General features: G+C 42.2%; 1 protein-coding gene across 1 annotated transcript in view; it reads right to left on the reverse strand.

Annotated features, from left to right (window-relative positions):
- The window catches only part of LOC138513764 (glycine N-acyltransferase-like protein 3), a 117,478-nt gene that overhangs the window by 58,217 nt on the left and 35,834 nt on the right, over positions 1–23,427 (reverse strand). The window contains exon 4 of the mRNA XM_069628852.1: positions 21,129–21,249. Coding sequence (XP_069484953.1) covers positions 21,129–21,249 — 121 coding nt within the window. The remainder of the gene's footprint in view (positions 1–21,128; positions 21,250–23,427) is intronic.

The following is a 23,427-nucleotide window of genomic DNA, read 5'->3' on the forward strand; positions in this document are numbered from 1 at the left end:
TATGTGCATTTCTGCACGTGTTGTGATCCACAGACTTATCCATTTTGTGTTTACAAGGCGATTCCATTTCTACAACAAAGCGCATGTCTGTTAGAAAATGACCACTGCTTTGCTCCGTGTATAGCCATTCAGAGGTACGACCCCAGCCAACTGCCTGGAGTGCTCGGATTGCCTGCTTCTCAATTCTTTAGCCAATCAGCCTGTGCCGGCAGGCAAGCGCTGACCCTTCAAAGCAAGGCCCTGAAAAAAGGCTCCTGTCCTGAGCCTGTCCAGAGTCGACAGAGGCCAGGGCCAGGAACTCTGCATGTTTACCCCCACACAGTTGTGGCTCCTACACTTGGTCATGGTTTACCCACTTACGCTGCTCCTACTACTTGGTAAGCGTCTTACATGTGCACGATCATATGCGTGATTATTATATGTGACTCTTATATGCCACTTACGTCATCTATGAAGACCTAGCACTTATGCCGACCTCTGCCCTCTGGTTTGCTAACCCTGTTCCTACCCTTCCTCTTCTGGACAGCATCCTCGCTGAGCAGCCTACTGTACACAGCGCGTTGTCACGGCATGGTCTCTTTTGTGTATAATCTACTTATGTCTACCGATGTTTGCTATGCTTGCTACCTTACGTAATGATATTTGCTCGATCCAATATTGTACTGCTCCTTTTTTACTGGCAAGCACTACTACTGCACAATTGTATGCGTTTCGCACTCACAGCCAGGTGTGTTCTGGTCCATTATGTGTAGTCTTATTGGCGACCTAATTGATCAGTATCCCGCGGCTCACGCTCCCTTTCCTCCATCTGTCTCGCACAACCTCGGAGCCTAAACACTGTTGAGTGCAGTCCCACTCTCCTCAGCACACATGTGGAATTTAGCATCCATTCTGAGCCTCCAAACTCTAATACTATGTGTATGCCAGACTACAACTACTGTTATGTATGCTGCTATGTATGCTAGATTATATATTCTGTTATGTATGCTACATGAACAAACCCAGCTGTCTACTGCTACCTTGCTGATACGTATGCCGGCCGATAACTACTATTATGTATGCTGTCTTGCATGCCAACCTATAACGACTTCTCAGGCCTACCAGCAAATTATTATCACACCTTTAGTCACTATCTCTCTATTTAGACCTGTTTTGCTCTTGTGCTTTAGTAGACACCCAAGCACCCTTGGTCTAACACAATTGCACTGACACTTTGTAATTGACGCAACTTGCATGAATTGCGTATCGCGCTTATTAGACACCAACTGTGCTGCCATACTGTATCGACGGCACCTCACTATGTTCATGCGCTACTTATTACACCACTCTCCCCTGCTATTCTACAAGATCATTTCCTTGGTCTGGACATTCACCTACAGCCACAGCAGCCCTCCATCCCAGCCCACCTCACTGGAGTTACTTAATCTCACTATGTCGAATCCAGCCAGCTACCCTACTTATTATTGGCCACTAGACCAGAGAGCACCCACTCCCTCTCCCGTCTTTACCCATGGTCAGCAACACAGCAGTAGCACCTCGCCGACATCCACATCACTATCCACCAACCCCTATTTGAACTCGCTCGCCCTATAACTAGAACATTTTGCCGCCAAACCTACCCCCAATCAACCCTGTGCTCTGCACCTAAGGAACCTTAGACTTGGCTCCAGATTCACTCACGCAGCTTGCTATTCACACAACTTCAACACCACATCGAAATCACCATTATCCAGTCAGCTATCCTCTGGTACCAAAGATACCTCCCCTTCAATCACTCCTAACCTCACTTCTCACATCCCCAAAGAAACCCTGATTAAGGGCGCTTTGGTCAAAGCTAGGTGCCTCTCTGCCCACGTGCTGGACATCACTGATTTTATCACAACTCAAGATCTAGACTTCCTTGCCATAACAGAGAATTGGTTACATGCAGCCTCTGGACCATTACTCTCCCTTGCCATTCCCATCGGCTATACTATCTTCAGATGTGACCACCACACTAATCATTCGAAAGGTGGAGGTGTTGCCTTTATTCTCAAAAGCTCCATTGGCCTTAGAATCATCGCTAATCAACAGATCACTTCAGCAGAGTTACTGTCAGTCAAACTACCCATCTCACCTAACCAAACTGCTACCCTGCATCTCATCTACAGGCCACCAGGACCTATCACCACCTTCGCCAATGACATAATGTCTATTTTAGTAGATAAAACTAAATCTAAATCTGAAATTATCCTACTAGGTGACCTCAACCTTGGTTTCCAAGAACCCAACGACCCTAAAGCACTAAACATTGCCAACACACTAACTGGCCTAGGCTTCTCCCATCACATTCAGGAACCTACACATATCAAGGGGAGAATACTTGATTGGTTGGTCGACTTAAACTGCAGCATTAATCTACAGTCTAACTTGCCCTGCGCTTGGTCAGACCACCATACAATCACCTTCAACATCAAAGCCAACGACTTATGCTCCAGACAGGACCTTGCTCCCTCAAATCCAAACCGCGTGGACACCTCAACTCGTGGTTCACACCACACCTGAGAGCACTACATAAAGAAGCTGGTTGGAAAGGTCATCCCTCTGACGCCACCAAGGACAGCCGTACCATAGCTTCCCTTAATTATAAAGATGTCATCTTCCAAGCAAAAAAGGATACCTATAAAAAGCATATTCTGCAAGCAGAATCCAATACCAGAGAGCTTTTCAAGATACTGAAAGAACTTGAATCTCCTGCAACCCTCCCTGACACCTGTAGCAAAGACAGCACATGGTGCTTGAATATAAAAAAAGCCCTCCTTGACAAAATCACTACACCCCAATCCAAAATCGATGCCAAAAAAAGCAGCCTACAGGTTGACTCACAGCTCATTTCCCCAACCGGCAAAACTATCCCCACCCTTCACACCCATACACCTTTCATATTCTCACCACTTACTATCTCTGAGGTTGAAACCATCATGAACAAGCTCAAACCCTCCAACTGCCAGGGTGACACGTGCCCAGTTCCCATTATCAAGGAGGCTACACAGGAATTAGCCCCGTTTATCACTGCCTTCATAAACTCCTCTTTCAAAGCAGGCATCATCCCAGATAATCTTAAGGATGCTTGGGTCATCCCCCTACTCAAAAAACCCCCCTTAGACCCGAGCATACCCACTAACTACAGGCCCATCACCACTGTTCCTTTTTTGCTTAATATACTGGACTGAGCTGCCTATCTGCAGATCCAGTACTACCTGTAATCTAAAAAACTCCTCGGCCAGAGACAATTGGGTTTACGGCCTAGGCACGAAACTGAAACTGCCCTTATCGATTTAAAAACCCAAATCGAGGATTTGAAAGACAACGGGAAGCTAGCCCTTCTACTCTCACTAGATTTATTGGCTGCTTTCAATTTGGTCAACCACCAAATCCTCTGCTGGCACCTCAAACCAGCTGCCCATTTCTCTGACTCTGCTACCTCCTGGAACAGATCCTTCCTGGATAACAGATCCTTGCAGGTCTTCTCCCCCTCTGCCTCCGCTGAACCTTCACTGGTCCTTTGCACTGTCCCTCAAGGATCCTGTGTTTCACTGACTCTCTACAACGTGTTTACGAAACTGCTCTTTGATATTCTTGACTATCTGTGTGTCCCCTACACTAACTATGCCGATGACACCCAGATACTCATCCCGATCACCGGAGACCACAGAGTTGACACAAAATCCTTAAATGATGTTTACCAGGTCATACAGGCGTGGATGGCACAACATGAGCTCTGTCTCAATGATGATAAGATGGAGCACCTCATCCTGGGTTCTCATCATCGAGTGAACAGACTAGATCCATCCTTCAAATCATTCACAATTGATGGTAATACCATCAAGGTATCCAATGATACTAAAATCTTTGGCATCTATCTTGACTCTACCTTATCACTCTCCAGACAAACTAATGCTGTAATCTCAGCATCCGTCTACATGTGCAAACTTATGACAGCCACCCGACCTTTCCTTACTACTGCTAACTGCACAATCCTTGCCAGAACACTTATTATGTCAAAACCTGACTACTGTAATGTCCTCTACCTAGGGATAAACCAACAAAATCTAAATAAGATACAGGTCACACAGAACAACACCATCAGAGCAGCTCTAAATATTCCCAGGAATCAGCACATCTCTGACACCAGGCGCAACCTATATTGGCTCTCAGTAACCCAAAGAGTTTCCCATAAAACACTCGCCCTTACCCACACATGCCTGGCCAATCAGGCTCCCATCTACTTGGCCAGCTGATTCACAACCCACACCTCAATGTGCCCAAGGAGAGAAGCCCAAGCTCATTGTCTCTCCCTTCCTAGGTTCAAGCTTCAGAAAGCAGGTAGGGCTAGTTTCCCGGTCCTAGCCACTGAACTGTAGAGCACACTGTGCAACTCCCTCAGATCGGAACCTTCCTTCCACTCCTTCAAGAGCAAAGCCAAAATGTGGCTCATTGCTCAAGACAAATGACCTTGCAGCTTTGCTGCTGCCATTGTCCGGCATGCACCCTGAATGTAAATATTATGTATATAGCATGTATGTAATTTTGATTGTATATATATCCTGTATTGTGTCACACTTTCTTTCATTGTATAATATGTCACTGTAACCGAAGATATGTGCCCAGATGCCTTCGGGCCAGGCGCGCTATACAAATAAACTAAATACAAAAAACAAAATACAAATGTATCGCATTTGGTACCTGACGGTGGCCAGTGCCGGAAATCGCCATGCCACAAAGTCTTTTGTTCTGTCCTTTGGCCATCTTATCCGCAGCCTTCACCCAGGTTGAGCTGACTCAGCACTTCATTATTTGGGCATGCAGCCTCCCGCGATAACTGCATTTTTTGCGGGCTCCTGCATGTCATGTGTCCTAGTGACCAGGAAGAGGACTAGGACTGTCCGGTCCCAGTCTACACTACTGGTGCTAGGATGTGTGGTATACCTGAATGACTGAGACTACCATGGACCATGATTGGATCACTCCTGGCATGCATGCAAGAGAGCAGACATTTCATTGGTTATCCCAGATTTAAGCGTGACCCTAATCTTGTATAAGAGAAGGGGCTCTGCATCCATTCCAGGTCGATCAACTGAAGTTCACGCCGAACTACAGAAGGAGCCAGGTATCATGAAATGCTGAAGCAGACCCGTGTAACCGCCGGAGGTGCACTGGAAGGTTTGGCTCCCTGAGGCCGTTGCTGTCCCATCGAACCCCTGCTTTTGTCATCAATCCTGAAGGCCTGCAAGGGGGCTTGAACCCTTTGGAGTAATGGGAGCAAGTAATGTCGGCACCTCTTGGCAACCTGCCAAAACAGCCTTCTTGGAAGTGTTCCTGGGCCATCCAGTAAACTGACAAGCTCTACCCTCGGGTATCACCTAAGAGTGCCGCCTTTCCCGATTTGCGACTTGAGACTTGAGGAATCGTTAGCCTTTGGTCTTCGGCCCTCTCCCGCCAAATTTTGTAGTCCTAGCTCCTCTTGGTCATGACCAAAGAGAGGGCGCCACGCTGCAAGCCTTTGGGATTCCTACGTCACTATGTTGTGGTGGCATTGCTGTAGGTGCATTGCCTAATTGCCCTCCTGTGTACTGAAACTTGCTGCATTGGACATTTCTTCCTCCCTTCTTCATGAGCTGAGAAAAGGCCACTGTCCCATCACAGACAATCGTCCTGTCCTGCAGCCACTGCAAGCTCGATCATCGAGAAACTGCAGAGCTCGAACCTACAAGTGACTCGACTATGCTGGCAAAGTTTGGTATGACCTGTGCCGAGGGGCGATGAGTACTTGCTTCTTTTAACAGTGGCCCCAGGCACAGCTGATATATTTTTACCCACGAGAATCCATTAAAAGATCCTCACTTTGCTGGGCTAGCCTGCGCTCCCTAGCTATTCCTGAATGTCAAAAATCGCTCTACCTGCAAGGGTAGATCCTACTCGAATAAAGGGACCTTATTCTTCATCACTTCAAGCCCCTTCCTGAACTGCTACAGCCCCATGAAAAGGTACCGTTTATTGTTCACGACTAAATGTTGTAAACGCACTACTGTACTTTTGCTTAAGTTAGTGTTTGGATTCTGAAGATCACCCAATGCAATATTTGTGTTAACCCTCCCTTCTCTTACAGGTTGTGGATGTGTTTTCCCCCATCTTGCAAATGGAACTGTATATATGTAATCTAGTGATACGCTTGTGTGGTAAATGTGTTCTTATTATTGTAGTTATTCGTGTTTGCTTGTAAGGCCTATAATAAAGTATATGTATTTTCGATATACACCTGTCTAAGAGTAATCTGTGTCTCATTACTGTGTGTGCTCCTTGTAGTCTTCCGATCACTCTCACCCCGTCTGAGACTTAGGGCCTCATTACACGGATGGCGGTAAGGATTTACCGGTACCAGTAAAATACTGGTACCGGTAAATCCTTACCACCTTACTACGAGGTCCCATTGCGGGTTGGAGGATTTAACGCCTGCTTTTTGCAGGCGTTAAAATCCAACCCGCTAAGGGACCTCAGAGCTAATTAAGGCACCGCAAAATTGCGGTGCCGTAATTAGCGCCTTCCCCATTCCCATAGAGCCCTATGGGGCAGAAATGGGAATGGGGAAGGGCAATGGCGGAAAGGGGCTTTACCACCCCTCCAACCTTGGAATGGGGCGGTAAATCCCCTTTCCGCTAAGGCGGTGCCTGTATTTTACCGGCATGAGCCATGGCGCTAATAGCGCCATGGCTCACCGCCTACCGTGTAATGAGGCCCTTAGTCTTGACTGCCAGCAAGCTACCTTGATTTGTCTGGCTTATCCAGAAGGGTCGCCTGTTCCACTAAACTAGGGTGGCCTCCTAAACCTCTGTCCACCAGGTCAGAGTTTAGAAATCCATCTTAACACCTTTGGATGGCCCCTGAAACCCTTTTTACCCACTCTTTTTATTATACCATAGCCATCCCAGGGAATATTATGCGTAGCCCATGTTTCCTGCAGGCATTAACATCATATTCTGCCAATAAAATGACCCTCTCTCTCCTTTCACTATAATAGAAATATCCTCTAGTATTCCAAGAGAGGAGGATAAACATTTCAGATTTACTGTTAGGAATGGACCTTGCTGTTAAACTGCCAGGCAGCTGGGAGCCAGTTCCACGTTGCTACAAAACCATCTTGGGAACACCTATCCTGGTTTTGACCACTTGGTATCATTTACTACCATTTGCATTGCATATCACTTGTATGGTGTTTTGAGAATCCTATTTTGATATGTTTATACGTTTTCTTGAATATTTAACCAGTTTCTAGGAAAGAGAGGTTATATGACATAATATAATCAGTAGAATATGAGGACCAGAAGAGTATATAAGACCAATTTTCCATCAAAGTCCTATTGTCTGGTAAAGTAACAACATCAATGTCCTTGGAAGACAACACATGTAGTTGCAGAATTGTATGGAGTATATTAATTATAAATGATCAATTTAAAGGATCTGTATTTAAATTAGGAAACAATTCGACAAGGCCCTGATTCACAGAGCGTTTTCCAATGGGGTTTTGCCATTATAAAACGCTTCTGTGAATAAGGCCCCAAGTGTTTGTAACAACGGATCACAATAAGAGGTACTAGACAAGCAAATTTGTCTATCCACATTTTGTTGGTCATTTGGGGATTACCTAACTCAAGATATTATAAGGGTTAGGACTTCATCTTGATTTCCTCCTGATAATGACGAGAGTCTTCCCCAGAGTAAAGAGAGAAATCCCCTTGGTCAAGTTCTACAAACAAGCCTTGTATTGTCAGTACCTCATGAGTCAGGGCTTGATGGGATTCGTCCATAGTATTCATGATCGGGGTAGGCCGACCAATCATTTGTCCAACATTGCAGTGGTCTTATTTGCTTTTCTTGACCTTTTTTATTTTCCTTTTGAGACATCTTGTTATGCAGTTTGAAATGTTCATCAGTCTCTACTAGAATAAGTTCATTACCTAACTTTTCACTGATTACTGATGTTGATATTTTACTGTTTTTTGTCACCTTATTATATTTCCCTGTTTTAGTTTTATTTCAATTTCTTGCACCGACAATCTGTCTTATCTCCCTTTTGGGTGTGAACAGGACTGCAGGCTGTAATTGCAGTGTGATTTAATTAGACATATTGTCCTCTACGTTACTCATTATTGGTGGGCACGTTGATTCATCAATAAAATTGTCTTGTTGATTTTGTTTTGTAGCAATCTGCATTATGGTTTTATTTAATGTTGACAGTGACTGAGCTTCTACAGCTATCATATGTGATTATAACATTGCTGAGTGGGAGTAATGTGTTCCCTGTAGACACATCAATATTCTCAAATATACATTCTAGTACAGTATAATGTTTTTTTGGGTTCTGTGTACAGCTGTACAGGTGACCAATATAGATTTCATACATATTTGAACATGGTTTAATTGACCATGTTGGTAGATGTAGGGGTGACTCTGGTATTATTACAAGAATTGTGTATTAAATGTTTTCCAGATTATGAGTTCCTGATAGATATGACTATAGTATTTTGGAAATATTTCCCAACTTTGTCCCTAATCATGGTGTTCCTGTCACTATTAACTTCTCTCTGGAAATCTATGACTTATTGCTTTTTGCTCCAAATGATCAGTCGTTAATGATGGTTTATACATGCAAGGTGCAATAAATGCTGTATTTTTGCCTTGTGTGCCAAGAGTCAGATTCCCTTTTTGTTTTTTCGATGGCATATCCAAGTTTAATGCTGAAACAGAGTCATAGCTGTTAGACTCATGAGGTTTCTCTAACCATGCTTCTTACTTTACTTTACTTTACTTTGTCTCTTATAATGCGCCAACACACCTGAAGGCCTCGGGGTACACACACAAAAAAAAAATGCAGACGGGATACAGATACAGCAGACAAATTATAGTCAAGGAAGTAGTTAATTTGACTAATCTACTCCTCTATTAAAGGACAATGTTTTAATCGAATTCCTAAAGATAACCAGGCATGGGATATCTCTATGAGAAAGAAGAAGCTCATTCCATATATGCGGGGCTCAGAAGTTAAACCTGATTCCACCATATTTCTTCAAATATGTCAGCCAGTTAGTTAAGTTCATTAGACTGAAGAGTCCTCTTAATTGGAGCGAGATTCAAGCACTTGGAAAGATAAGTGGGTGCCAGTCTGTCTATGCATTTATAAGTTAGGGTGCAGGCCTCATGAAATATTCTCTGTTTTACAGGCAGCCAGTGTAAATTATGCCAGGTTGCAGTGACATGCTGCTGTTTTCCAAGGCCCGCAACAGCACAAAATGCCTCAATCATGATAGTCTGCAATTTGTTATGTCAGTAGCAGTGGTGCCAAACAGCAGGATATTACAGTAATCACTTTTAGTATTGATTAAAGCTGATGTAATGAACGCTCTGTTCTCCATAGCGAGATAAAGGTGTACTTACAATAGCAGGTTATTTAGGTATGCACATGATGAGCAAAGATAATTGATATGCTTATTAAATGACAGTTTAGAATCAAAGTAAACTCCCAATGTCTTTACATGGAGAGATATTTTGACAGGGCATCCAGCTATAGAGAAAAACAAAACATATCATGGGTCAGGTTTCCCAAGCATGTGAGATGATTCTAAGATCAGTAGCTCCATTGTACCTACCATCATCAAGAGCAAGATAATCGCTAGCTATTCAATTCAAGATTGGATGGCAGAATAGATATTATTGATGGCAATAGAGACCTGGCTTTAGTCACCGGACAATTCCAACAATACCTGGGTGTCATCTTCATAGTTATTATAGGAGATCCCCATGCCATCAAGCAGATCAAACAACAGTTTGGTATATATATTAAAAAGCATAGGGGCAAGGCAGGAGCCTTGGGGGACACCACAGGTAACTTTGATAGAAGCAGCCTGAAATTCCCCAACTGCTACTTTAGCTTTCCGTGGAGCCAGGAAAGATGTACCCAGTCTGCAGCAGGTTTGGAGCATCTGCATTTGTCCATAGGTTTCTCAATAAGCAGGGAGTGGTCTACCGAATCAAATGCTGCAGACAAGTCCAACAGCATCACTAATGCAGTATGTCCCTGGTCAATGATATTTACAATGTTTGATTTCAAATTAAGAAGAACAGTTTCTATCCCATATCTGGCTGGAAAACTGCATTGACATGCCCCAATCAAATTGTGATATTCCAGAAAGTCTTTAAATTGAAGAAATGCTGCCCTGTGCAATATTTTCAACAAAAAAGGAACATCAGAAATTGCATGGTAGTTCCTTGCTATCAAAGGGTCCAAGTTATCTTTTTTTAAAAGCAGCGTAATCCACGCCTCCTTAATATAAGCATTGTCTAAGGATTCAGCAAAAAAAAAAATGTGATTCTTGTAATCCAGGGGATACAGAATAGAGTCCTCGATAATACAGACAGGACATGTATCCCCTAAGCACGAGGAAGTTTCATACCCCCAGGATCAGAAGCACTTCTTATTCCGTCACTTCATGAAAGGCAAATAAACCTTGCCCTAAAGAGGGCGATGGCACAGCAGTTGCACAAGAATAAGCAGGTTGCAAAGGAGTGAGATTGAGGAATGCTTGTCAGGATGTAATATTCTGCTGATGAACAGACATTTCACTAACAAAGTCATTTTCATTTTTCTGACACCAGGCCTTACTCATCTCAATCTCCGACCTGGTTTTCTTTCTCTCGAGTTCACAGAGACTTATAAAAAGCTCAGGTGAATTCGATTTGGCTTCACCAATTCTGCTATTATAGTTGGCTTGTTTAGCAGACAGAATGGCCACAGAATTGTAATAGTCCAGGAGTGAAACAGGGCACAAATTTGTTCTCCATGTATGTTCTTTTGCCCTTTTTATTTTCCTAATGGCAATCAAATCATTTTTAAACCATGTATTTTTTTTGTATCCCTATTCATACGTTTAAACTGTACCTGTCAAGGTTATCAATAGCTTCAGTAATTGCATGCTGATATGGAACAACCATCTCTTCAACATGCAATGTTGAATCTAAGGTCACAGGTGGAGGAGCGATAATATTTGGGTTAATGATCTCTGACCTTTCGTTTTCACTTCTTGCTTTTTAACATCTCTTTAGTGCTCACTTGAACAGCGATTACACATACTCTTGAAAAATACCACCCTCTGTGTTTTCCTCATCCTACTCATGCCATACTTGACTTCAAACAGCGGGGCAAGAAAAGATGCCAGCACCTACTGCATAGTCTGCTTTCTCATAACAATGCCTGGATCCCATTAGCAGACCAAGGGATGATTCATGGCCAGTTACCCTGCCTATGCATTTCCAGCCATTTCCTGTTCATGCCTTATGTTAAATAGTACTAATTCCAACATATACATCAGTGGCAGCAATTGACATAGTACACAGGCTAACCCACTTGGTGGTCTATTGAAAAGGCTACAGTAAAAAATAAGTATTGTCGAACATTTTCCATGGCATAGTTGTTAAATAGGCACCACCTCTCCCTCGTTTATTCAGTACACAGTCACTGTGTTATACCTTTACAGCAGAGAGTACAACTTTTTGTGGGTTAAACTTAACACAATGTACTTGGTACTTTGCCACTCCATCTAGTATATTTATCTATTGTGCCTAGACCTCCACCTTAATAATGCACATTTGCTTAACACAACCTAATTGCAGTTGTGTATATGTCTGCTTTGATGTTCTCCTCCACTTGCAGTAGTCTTGTGTCCCTAAGATTGCCTTGGCATATTCCTCTGTCTAATATACTTGTCCACCTATAAAATGCATGCTTGCCTAAGACTAATTAGTTTCACTGCCTCATCTGCAAAATTAACATTTTCCTAATACTGTTATGGCGTACCCTTCAACCTGCAAAAAAGACTGCTTTGGCATACTCCTCTATCTGCAAAATTCATGTGCTCCTTAGACTGCTAAGGCATACCCTCCCCCTACAAAAACCATGTTTGCCTAACACTGATTTGACATAATATTCCACCTACAAAATGTAGGTCTGACTATGACCGCTTTGGTGTATTCCCCTGCTTAGAAATGTCATGTGTGCCTAAGATTCCTTACTTGGATTACCTCACCTACAACATTCATGTGTGCCTAAGTCTGCTCTAACACACAGACCAACCTATATAATTGGTCACTGTCTCCAGAGCTCTTGTTCTCTCTAGGCTGGATTACTGAAACAGACTCTTTCTAAATCTGCCTACCTCTGCTCTACGCCCTCTGCAACTCATCCAAAACAGGACTGCAAGACTTGCCCTTGGCCTCAAGCCCAGGGATCGTATCTCTCCAGGACTTACATCTCTGCACTGGCTCCCAGTGGCTGCAGCGATTAAGTACAAAACTCTCTGCATTGTCCACAAGGCCTTCTGGTGCCTGGGGCCTCAATACCTTCAACTCTCTCTTCCTAAATATCTTCCTGCTTAAGATCTTTGCTCATCTGCCTCCAACTTTCCCAGGGTCAGTCGCTTCTCCAAACAACAAGTTGGTGGAAGATCTCTTTCTTTGGCTGGGGCCTCCCTCTGGAACAGCCTCCCTGCCGCTCTGAAAATTGAGGAGAACCATCTCTGGTTCCAGAGGCACCTCAAGACCTTCCTCTTTGATTCTGCTTTCTCTCCTCCTCTCCCCTGCTGAACTCCTGGCTGAAACTGAAACTGCACTGGTCACCTGGCTACCCTCTGTTCTTAGGCCCAGGCCCCCGCCCAGCCAGTTGCACACCTGCACTGCCCCCCTGGCAACCCTTGCACTCTGGGGCTGTTCTGTATCCCTTCAGCCGCCTAACAGCACTTGACACTTGAAGTCAGCACTTACCCTTGCTCCTGCCACCAGCTGGCTGCACCTCTTATTTATTGTTCTTATTTATTGTTTTTATTTATCTACTGTTTATCCTTTTTACTGAACATCCCCACCCCCTTTTCCCCTAGCACATTTCCCCCCCCACCCAGTGCACTTGTGCAATCTCAATTTCACCTGGCCTAGTAAGATCGATGTCTCTGTCTTCCCTCTGTTCTCTTCCCTTGCCTTGTCGCGCCTTGAAACACTTGTGTATAGGCGCATTGTATATGCCATATCATATCATATCATATCATATCATATCATATCATAATTCAGATGTACCTAAGATTGTTGTGGCTTACTCCTCCAGCCACAATACATGTGTCCAATACTTTCTTGGCATACTCCTGTATACAATTCATTTCTTCGTAAGACTGCTGTGGGGATACTCCCCAACGTACAAAATTACTGTGTGCATAAGACTGCATGAGCAACAACCCTCCTACAAAATGTATATCTGCCAAAGTCTACTATGGCCTACTCCTTCACCTGCAACATTCATGGGTGTCTAATACTGTTTTGCAGATTCTCATTCGACAAAATTCTTGTGTACCGCAGAGTGCTATGAAGAGTGTGGTAGCATACCATCACATACACAATTCATATCTTCATAACACTGCTGTGGCATGCACACCACCTACAATATTTACATCTGCCTAAGACTACTGTGGCCTACCCCCTCACCAGAAATATCCATGCAGATCCAAAGCTGCTGTTGCATACTCAGAAGACGCAAATGTATGCGCCTAAAACTGTTGTGGCATACTTCTCTGTCTACAAAGTACACATTGGCATATAATTAATTGTGTGTATCCTTTCACTTACTAAATTCATGTGTGCCTAAGACTGCTTTGGCATACTGCTCCACCTACAAAATTCAAGTGTGTATACACATTTCTTATTACACTATATCATCGATGAATTATACATGTGCAAAAGATTGCTTTGGTGTTCTCCGCCGCCAACAAAATGATCTTGTCCCTAAAACTGCTTTGGCAAACTCCTCCATCTAATACATTCATGTGTACATAAGAGTGTTTTACCATACTAATCTGACCACAAAATTCACGTGTTCCTTCTACTGCTGTAGCATACTGCTTCACCTACCAAATTTACATCTGCCTAATTTTACCTAAGAGTGGTACCGAAGACCTCTTTGTTATATGTCTCTACCTGTGAGATTAATGTTTTCTTAAGACTACTTTGGCATACATTTCTGCCTTGAAACTTAAAGTGTGCATAAACATCCTTTGATATTCTCCCAGCCTATACAATTCACCTATGTCTAAGAGTGTTCTGGTATACTACTGACTACTGAGCCTGCAACATTCTTGTGTGCACAGCATTGATTTGATGTACAATTCCACCTCTAAAATTCAAATGTGCCCAAGGCTTCTTTGGCATACTCCACTGCCTATAACATTCATTTCAGTGTCAGATTTCTTTGGCATACTGATCTGCCTATAAACTTCACATTTGCATAAGACTTCTTTACCATAATATCCACCTACAAGATTTGCATGTGCTTAAGTCTTCTTTGCCATATTAATCCTCTACAAAATCTAAGTCTGCCTAAGACTGCTTTGTCATACCCCACACCCAAACATTTCATATCTGCCTAAGACTGCTTTGCTGTGCTTTCCCACCTATAAATCTCTCATATCCCTAAGCTTGATGTGGTATGCCTAAGGCTACATTGGCTACTATCCCACCGATGAAATTCATGCATGTCTAAGACTGCTTTTGTGTACCCTCTATATGCACACTGTACATCTGCCTAAGTCTTCTTTGGAGTATTTTTCCACTGAAAATATTCACGTGTACGTAAGACTGCTTTTACATACACCGCCACCACCTACGAAAATCATGTCTGCCATAGACTGCCTTGGTGCATGCCCAGAACTAGACATTTCAAGTGCAATAAATACTGATTTTGCCTCCACCTCCAAAATTGCCATGTGTTTACGGTATTACCCAAATTGTTCGTTTATAATTGTTCGAATGAACAATTGACCGATTTTAAAGGGTCACAATTGACCTTTTCACAATTGACCGTGTAAATATATATATATAGGTTTTGGGGGGGTTTGCGTTGGATGGCGGGTTGCGGGGGGTTTTCCCCCCGCATATATGTTACAATTGACCTTCACAATTCGGTCAATTATGAAAAGGTCAATTGTAATTTGAGCAATTGTAAAACGAACAATTCGTATACAACCGTGTTTACCAATGCTCTGGTAGAATCCCTCCCTATTAAGTGTCATGTTGAGTTTGTGAATGCACTTACTGTGCAGAACCATTGAATGTGCCATCTTCTTTTGTGTGCTGTGGTGGAAATTGGGGTTAATGGGCATCTATGTACTTGTTGGGCCTGATTCACAGAAGAGTTGTATAATGGCAAAATCCCATTGGAAAATGTTCTGTGAATCAGGCCCACTGTGTCTCCTAATACTGTTGCTGTATGGACTCCCTGACCATGCCAGCTGACACCATGGATGCACTCTGTCTCGCTCATTGGGACTCTGATGCTAAATGGGGAGATTTCTCTCTTTGTCAGGGACAGCAGAGAGGGGTTAACGCATGATTTATGTAAATGTGCTATCTACAAAGACAGCTAACTTTCCCCACAAACTCTCGACATCTCCTACAAACTCTCTGAAAACAAGCAATCTCTCTTGATCTGCAGTGGTTTACAGCAGCCGGCTATTATGCTGCCATCTATGTGTGTGACTACTATAGATTGGCAGAACCATCCTTATCCTTGTTTAAATATATTGAAGTTTGCAGTTCCAAAATTACAATTAGCGAACAACAGAAATGAGAGATTATGCAAAGTATTCATGAAGTTCTCAGTTACACCACCAGTTGAAATGTACTTAGCACTTTGCACCAGTGGGCAAAGCTCTAATGCACCTTTGGACACTTTACAACAAAAGCCTCGTTTGATTCCTGCAAGCGTCATATAGTCGGTCTAGCATCACTTTAAACAATCGATACCCAAGGGGAAATCTTTTGAAGACTAAGGGCCTAATTTACAAAAGGAGTTACAATGGCGCGATACCATTGAAAAACACTTTGCAAATAAGGCCTTGTGTATTATGTTTATGTTTATGAATTTGTAATGAGCACCCAGTACCCAAAGGCTTAAGGGCGCAGGCAGAAAAGCAAACATGACGAAGAAAGACATAGCCTAAAAAACCTGAGGGCTAACGACAAAAAAACGCAGATAGAGTAGAAAGGTGCAGAAGAAACTAATGGAATAGTAGAGAGCCCTCAATTCTTTCTTGAAAATTTCTGTAGATTCAATAGTGTCACGTCTCCCAGTACACACCCTGCTAGGCATTCTACAGTTACACCAATCGGCCCGCACCTACCTGGCACAGCAGTCACCTTCCATCAGGGCGCTCGGAACTCACGAGCTCGCACACAGAAGCGGCAACATTCCGCCAGAAAAAGGAGAGCGCTGGTTGGCATTACGGGAGTTTTCCGACCCTCCCTTCATTGCCAGCTGCCATGGAAACTCCTGCATGTTCTACGCCGCCGCCTGGGTACACGGAGATTCAGGCGTCAAATGATGTGACTTTCACAACAGCCTCGTTCATCATCTTGTATCACGTGACTTTCCGCACGCTTCCGTGATGTGCATCACGTGACTGCATCTAGCAGTTAAAGGCATCGGAAGCCACGGAAGCAGTGCTACACAGCTGCTTCTCGTAAGGACTGTTTGGCGTTTTGTTTATCATTGGATTACTAGGTACTACGACCACTGACTGCTGCATGGATTGCTTCTTCTTCTCCCTGCATCTGTCACCATTGCTTTAGACCTTTGCTGTTGTTTCTACTGGCTTTCGACCTCAGATCTGCTAACCGGGCTGCATATCGGATCATCCTTTGCATGAAACTTTTGGCTCTTGAAATCCACTGGGTTTTTACCTTGTTTTGTACTCTGAACTGCTACGAATTACTTCTTGTGCAATTCATCTTGGCCCAGGTGTTAATCTGTTACCCAAGCCTCACTGGACACCCGGCTCACTGACTCTGCTGTTGGTCCCCTGCTGTTTATCATCCCATTAAGGCTCTTGATTACATTACACTTAGGTAAGCCTTGCTACGACTTGTTCATATATTGCATACTGTTCACATTGCACCTTGTTGAAGTATCACTCATTGCCTTACAGTGGTCAGGGGGTCCTTCCGGCGTTCCTGGTTCCAGATTGACGGCTCACTACACCTGTGGCCTCAAAGATTGCACAGGCAGTGATTGTTTTTTCTGCCTGTGTGGTACTTGGGGACAGAGGTATTTATTAATCTGCACGACCATCAAGATCAGAACAAATAGTTCTGATATCTGGTGACAGGGCATTCCAGGCTGCCGGGTCTGCAATATTAAACGCTCCATTGCGGGTTTTGGCTAGCTTGCATCGCGTAATATTAAAATGTTTGTGTTATTAGATCTTAAAGATCTAATATATTGTTTTGTTTCATTTGCTTCCATTAGAAAAGATGGCATTTGCCCTTTAAGGTACTATGGGTGATGAGAATCATCCTGAACGCACTCTTGCCTGCAATGGCAACCACAGTAGGCTCCGTCTTGCCTCTGAAATCTGGTCCCTGTGTCCAAGTCCTTTCACCGCTCTTACCGCTCTGTTTTGAATAACCTGGAGCTGGTGAAGGTCAGTTTGTGCAATGCCTTCAAAGAAGCAACAACCGTAGGGCCAATTTAGAGTCAATGATGGTTCTAGCTAAGGTCTCCGCATTCTTCTCAGATATAAATGGAGAAGATGCCTTAGCAGCTTAAAGAAATATGAAGAAGATGAGACCAGACTGTTTACCTGAGCCTTCATGGTCTGTTTTTTGTCCAGAGAGATGCCTACGGTCTTAACTTTCGTCTTGACCTCAATCAAACAATTATCTATACTAAACACTTTATATAATGGATCAAGTTTGGCCAACCTTGTGTCGGCACCAACCAGCAAAAGCTCAGTTTTTGCACAGTTCAGAGCCATGCCATTCATAACCATCCATCTTTGGATAGCTTGATATACCCTATTGATGTTTACTTCATCTTTGTTATGTGAGCCTTTGATAGAGATGACACATTGAGTGTCATCTGCATAATTAACAAAGAAAATCCCTTGTTGTTCAAGCATGTGAAAGAACAGAATCATGAAGATATTATACAAACAAGGAGACACACACGCTCCTTGTGGGACTCCGAATAACAGGGCGATGGGTTTAGCTTCTGTTGTCTCACTTGTTACTCTCATCTGTCTTCCGTTCAGAAAGGAGTTAACCCAAAGAGTGGCTTGGGCTGAAAAATTGGCATATTGTTTTAACCTGGTGGACAAACCAGGTCAAACGCTGCTGAAAGATCTAATATCATCAATAGGGCTATTTGATCTTCATCCATACTATGGAGCAGCTTTGATTTTAACAATACCAAGGCAGTCTCAGGACCATGGGCCTGCCGAAAACCTGACTGAAATTTGTGAAGCATCTGGGAGTTATTAAGGTGCTGTGAAATTTGATTGTACGCCACTCTATCCAGTATCTTCCGTAAAAAAGAAGTATTGGTAATCGGTCTATAATTAGTGGGAGTTATGGGGCAGAGATTTGCCTTTTTCAGTAACGGGGTAAGCCACACATTTTTGAAATTATTGGATACCCGATTCTGCTCAAAGAAGGTATTCACAAATTTTGGGGAACATTCCTTAATAATCACAGAAGAGCAAGGGTCCCCCTTGCAGTTTGTGACTTTAATTATTTTTGCTAATTCTGCCTCTGAAATGGGTAAAAAATTAAAAGTCTGAGGCTTATCGTCCTTAGTGGGTAACGAAGAAAGAGGGGCTTCATGGATCCTTATGTTCATGAGCAGTTTTTTCTCTTCTATTGACCTTTTTATCTTATCTAATTTACTGCACATGGCATCCTGGAATCTTGCACACCATATTTTGTCCCTAGGGATAGAATCTTGTATAGGGCCCATAGGGCATTCTTGCTCTTTTCATATTTTAAAGAGCTCTTTACTATTGGATGTTGCACTAGCAATTCCAAGATTTAGAGACTCTTTTTTAGCTTGAGTGGTTCATAGTTTATAAATCGTGGCTGCTTCTTTGTAGTCGTCCAGGCTGCCACGATCTCTACTCTGGCGCCAGGCATACAAAAGTTAAATTTGTCTTTCTTAAGTTCACATAGGGTATCATTAAACCATGGGTTGCTCAAATGTTTCTGCTGGTAGACCATCTTGAGGGGAACTAGCCTCTCAGTCACTGCACTAAATGATTTCATAAGATTTCATAAGCGTATCTGATATCTCAACCAACCCTACTGTACTGGAAATATCTAGGTTCAAGCACGAGGCCCCGTTGCTAAGATTCTCTGGAGTCAGTTTCTTAGAACTTCTTACCAGGACGAGAACTTTGGGCTCGACCCATGTTTTTGAGAAATAATTTATACAACTCTGAAAATAAACATAAAAATGGTCTGACCATGTACAAGGTATGACTGCCAGATCATATACGTTAAGATTGAGTGTCGCGACCCAATCCAGGGTATGTCCCTTTATATGTGTTGGTTCTTTTATGGAATGTGAAAAGCCCAAAGACCCAATGAAATCTGTAGGGACCCTGCCGTAGCATCCATGTCACTACCTAACCAAAAATTAAAATCTCTGAGAAGAACAAGTTTTGTTTTAGGCTTAAGGAAGGTTAAATGATCATTACAAAGCTGTGATGGAAACGTAGGTGCTGGTGATGGATCCCTATACAAAAGAAGGATATTAAGTGTTGTTTCTGTGCTTATACCCACTTTCACCAGCAAACATTTCACTCCTGGGAAATCCTCAGTTTGCTTTCCCAGACTTTGAGATTGGATTAAATAATCAGAGGCACTCCTCCCCCTCTATTGTCAACTCTATCCATTCTAATCATAAAATAACCCTCTGGTATGGCCAATGCTAATGAGGGACCTGCAGCCTCCTGTCCCCATGTCTCCGTGATGGCGCAAATGTCAAGATTGCGCTCTTCAATGTGAGTAGCTACTTTGGTAGCATGTTTTTAAAATGATCTAGTGTTAAGCAACATACATTTCAGGTTGCAGGAGAGGGGTGACCCTACTGAATATTCCTCTTGAGAAATCTGAATTATATCTGAAACCGGCACATCTTTCAAAGGAATTTGTCTCCTTGTGTTACTATTGTGCATATCGGCAGAATCTAAAGGGAGGAGTAGAGAAATTGAGCCTGTCAACAGGCTACGTAGTGATTTCCTAGCTTGAGACTCCACAATTCCGTGCCCTTTCTTGTGATTTTTAACCACTACCTCATGGGTGGGGGAGAGTATTTTGAGACTATCACTACCCTGATTAGCCATCACATTCGGGAAGGTGTTTCCTATTATAAGCACCTGGGAGTCAATCAAATCACTGTTCTCTGATTCATCCTCCCTGTGGCTCTCTAAAAAAGACTTATGAGGGCAGAGATTGGAAACCGCCGCGGGAGGGGGTGAATGAGAGACGTTTGTCATGGGATAAACTTCTCTCCGCATATATTGGGCTGCGAAGGCCAGACTATTGGCCATGGATCTATCCCGTGCAGTCTGAATTGCAGCTAAAACATCCTCAATACCCATAATATGTTCCTAGAAACTTACCAGGACCGGAGAAAAAGAATGGACCTGCTCCCTGCCCCCCTGAATGAACCACGCCTGGCGTGTAAATTAATACAGCCGGGAACTGCACGTTTGCTGGATACTGTAATTCCCAACGCTTAAGCAGCTAGTGCAATGCTGGAATACTTTTAAACATATAGGCATGTCAAATTGCTACAGTTAGCTACACATTCAATTTACTTGAAGGGGCGCTAATTACAGCGACCTCCTCAAGAGATCTAATGTAATTAGAAAAATTCAATGCGAGATAAAATGCAATTCTGAAAATGCTCCAATCTTAAATAATAATTTGAGCACAGTTCCAGAGGTACACAAATATATTTATCAAGTAGCAGTGCATTTCCAGGAATGAAAGAAACTCACTTGAAATAGGATACAACTCATTAAGTCAATTTCAATAATAAATGATCTTATGAGGCTTTTACATAATGTTGAAGTTGCTCACACAGAATTCTCAACATATCTAGGGGACAAATCTGGGAACTCAACCCAGAAACACCAAAATACACGCTTACACACACAGTGAATTGCCCTCCATACTTTGGAAGCATTCAAACTGTTTCCTATGTGAAAGAGAGACATTCTTACCTTGAACTTCAAAAGCCTGCGTCCAGTCAAATGCCTCCATAAATGATTCCGGAATGCTGCCTGGATCTTTGAAAAAATATACATAGGAGTTCCTGTATGTGTCAAAGTCACTTGACTGCCCCTGTTTGAAAATTAAAGAATGAAGGATATCTTATCATTCATTCATTCATTACTAGAAAAGTAAAATGTTTGACTCAATATAATAATAATAATGATAATAATAATGATAATAATAATAATAATAATAATAATAATAATAATAATAATAGTATATTTAATGTGGTACAGTTTAGTTAATAAACTTTACACATATCAGATTACATTTTTTACATAAAATAGAACTAAGATCAGATAATATAACATAGCATAATAAAATAGGCAAATAGCAAATAGCCAAATCACTTTCACTTTTAGCAAAATGGCAATTAAGAGTTAAACAATCAAACCTAACATATCCAAAATCAAAAAAGCGCTACCTTAGCTACAGAGGAGCAAAACATGAACATAAATTAGAGCATTGCGCAAAGGATCATAGCATTATAGTTCTCATATCTCCACAGCCTGCAACATCCCCAGGCATAGGCAGAGTCTAAGGATTGACATAATCACGGTGATCAGATCTTAATGCCCAATGTTTCCTCAATTCTAAGCCAGATGTTGTAAAAAGCAGTCAAGACTCGAATGCTTTCCGAATTTATGCAATGATGCCAAAATGTTAAATCAGAAATTGTTGCAAGGTCATGGGTGTACATCCCAATATAGCAACGGATAATGTCTATCATGCTTCCACATTGTGTCAATACATGTCGGGCTGACTCTAGTGTATTGGCTACTTTACATAGCTGACAGGTACGTTGTTCCATAGGCATCTGCTCTTTTCTGCCAGTCTGCACTAATGTCGGGAGCTGCTCCATCATTAGTAGAACTATAAAACTTCACAGTTTTTTGGAGGGGCAAAGTTGAGGTAGCCTTGTGGTTTCATAAATGAATATATCCTAAATTGGACAAATGTATAGCTTTTCATGGAATTGAGGTGGGCAAAGTTTTCCAGCCTATCCCACATTTCAACACGCTTGTCAAGGGCATTCTAGACCTGCTTAGAGTATCCACCTTCTCGCCAAGACCAACCTATATCCGCAAGGTATTTAGTCATCTTAGCAGCAGGTGACAGAAAATGTTGCTTCTTACATAATTCCTGATTCATTGTTTTCAGCAGAGTTAAATGTTTGACTCAACAATCAGATGACTAAGCAATTAAAAACTGTATTTTCAATCAAGATTTCCCAATGCAAAATTCACAGAAGGAATTCTAAACTCAACAATAATGATTACATACAGATCATTTCTTCTCAATTAAAGACCTTTGGCAAACCTCAGCTGTGCGGGTGAAAACTTACAATACCTATATATGTTGAATAAATGTGGCTCTTGGTTTTCACATTAAAATCAATAAAAATGGCAAAACCAACCTAGGACGTTGTTGAAATCCTTTTTGGGAACCAGTTTTTAGAATTTGTGTTAGAGTTTTTGCTCTACCCTTTCGGTCATTAATTAAGCCTTTCATAGATGAAGGTAGGGGTGCTTTCGAGGGATAATGATGTACCCTCGAGTTATTAGCCGGGGCAAGCCACGGACTATACATTTCTGTAAGGGTAATTATCCAAAGCAATAAGGGCCCTCCTAAGGTCTATAATGTTGTTGCCACATGGAGATGAAGTGTTTTTACTGGGGAGAAAATGATACACACATAACCAACTTGTAATATTAATTTGATGAATTTGAACCAGTAACAACAAAGTTCAGACATTTTGTATTTCATTGCTGTTTGTGAATTTGCAGATTTGAACTTCATATGCTCCTCTGTGCCATTACGAAGTTAAAGTTAATCCTCAATTAGCTTTTATCCCTATTTTTTGATAACAGGGGATCAATTCTCAAACAGGAGATTTCAGTAAAGAACGTACAAAACACAAAGAATTGATTACCCCTCTCTATGCTGACAGAGTTTCAGATTGGTGTTGTTTTTACACAATATTCATATTTTCATAAGAACTAGACAGTTTACATATACTACATTGTGGGGGAATCAAGCGTGAGTAGCTTGGAACACCGAAGCCTGGTGAATAAGAAGTTTTCTAAACAAAAGAAAGATCAAAGACCTGAAGAAAGGTGCTAGTGCTTTTTTTTCAGAATACTGTGAGGTAAAAATTATTTGATAAGTATAAACATAAAAACAGTTGTAAAAAGTTGTAAATGCATGTTTTTTTAAAACTAATTAATAGGTTGGAAGTGTGTGAAA

The sequence above is a fragment of the Ambystoma mexicanum genome, chromosome 12, assembly GCF_040938575.1.
Source record: "Ambystoma mexicanum isolate Mex_15411 chromosome 12, UKY_AmexF1_1, whole genome shotgun sequence".
Lineage (NCBI taxonomy): Eukaryota > Metazoa > Chordata > Amphibia > Caudata > Ambystomatidae > Ambystoma > Ambystoma mexicanum.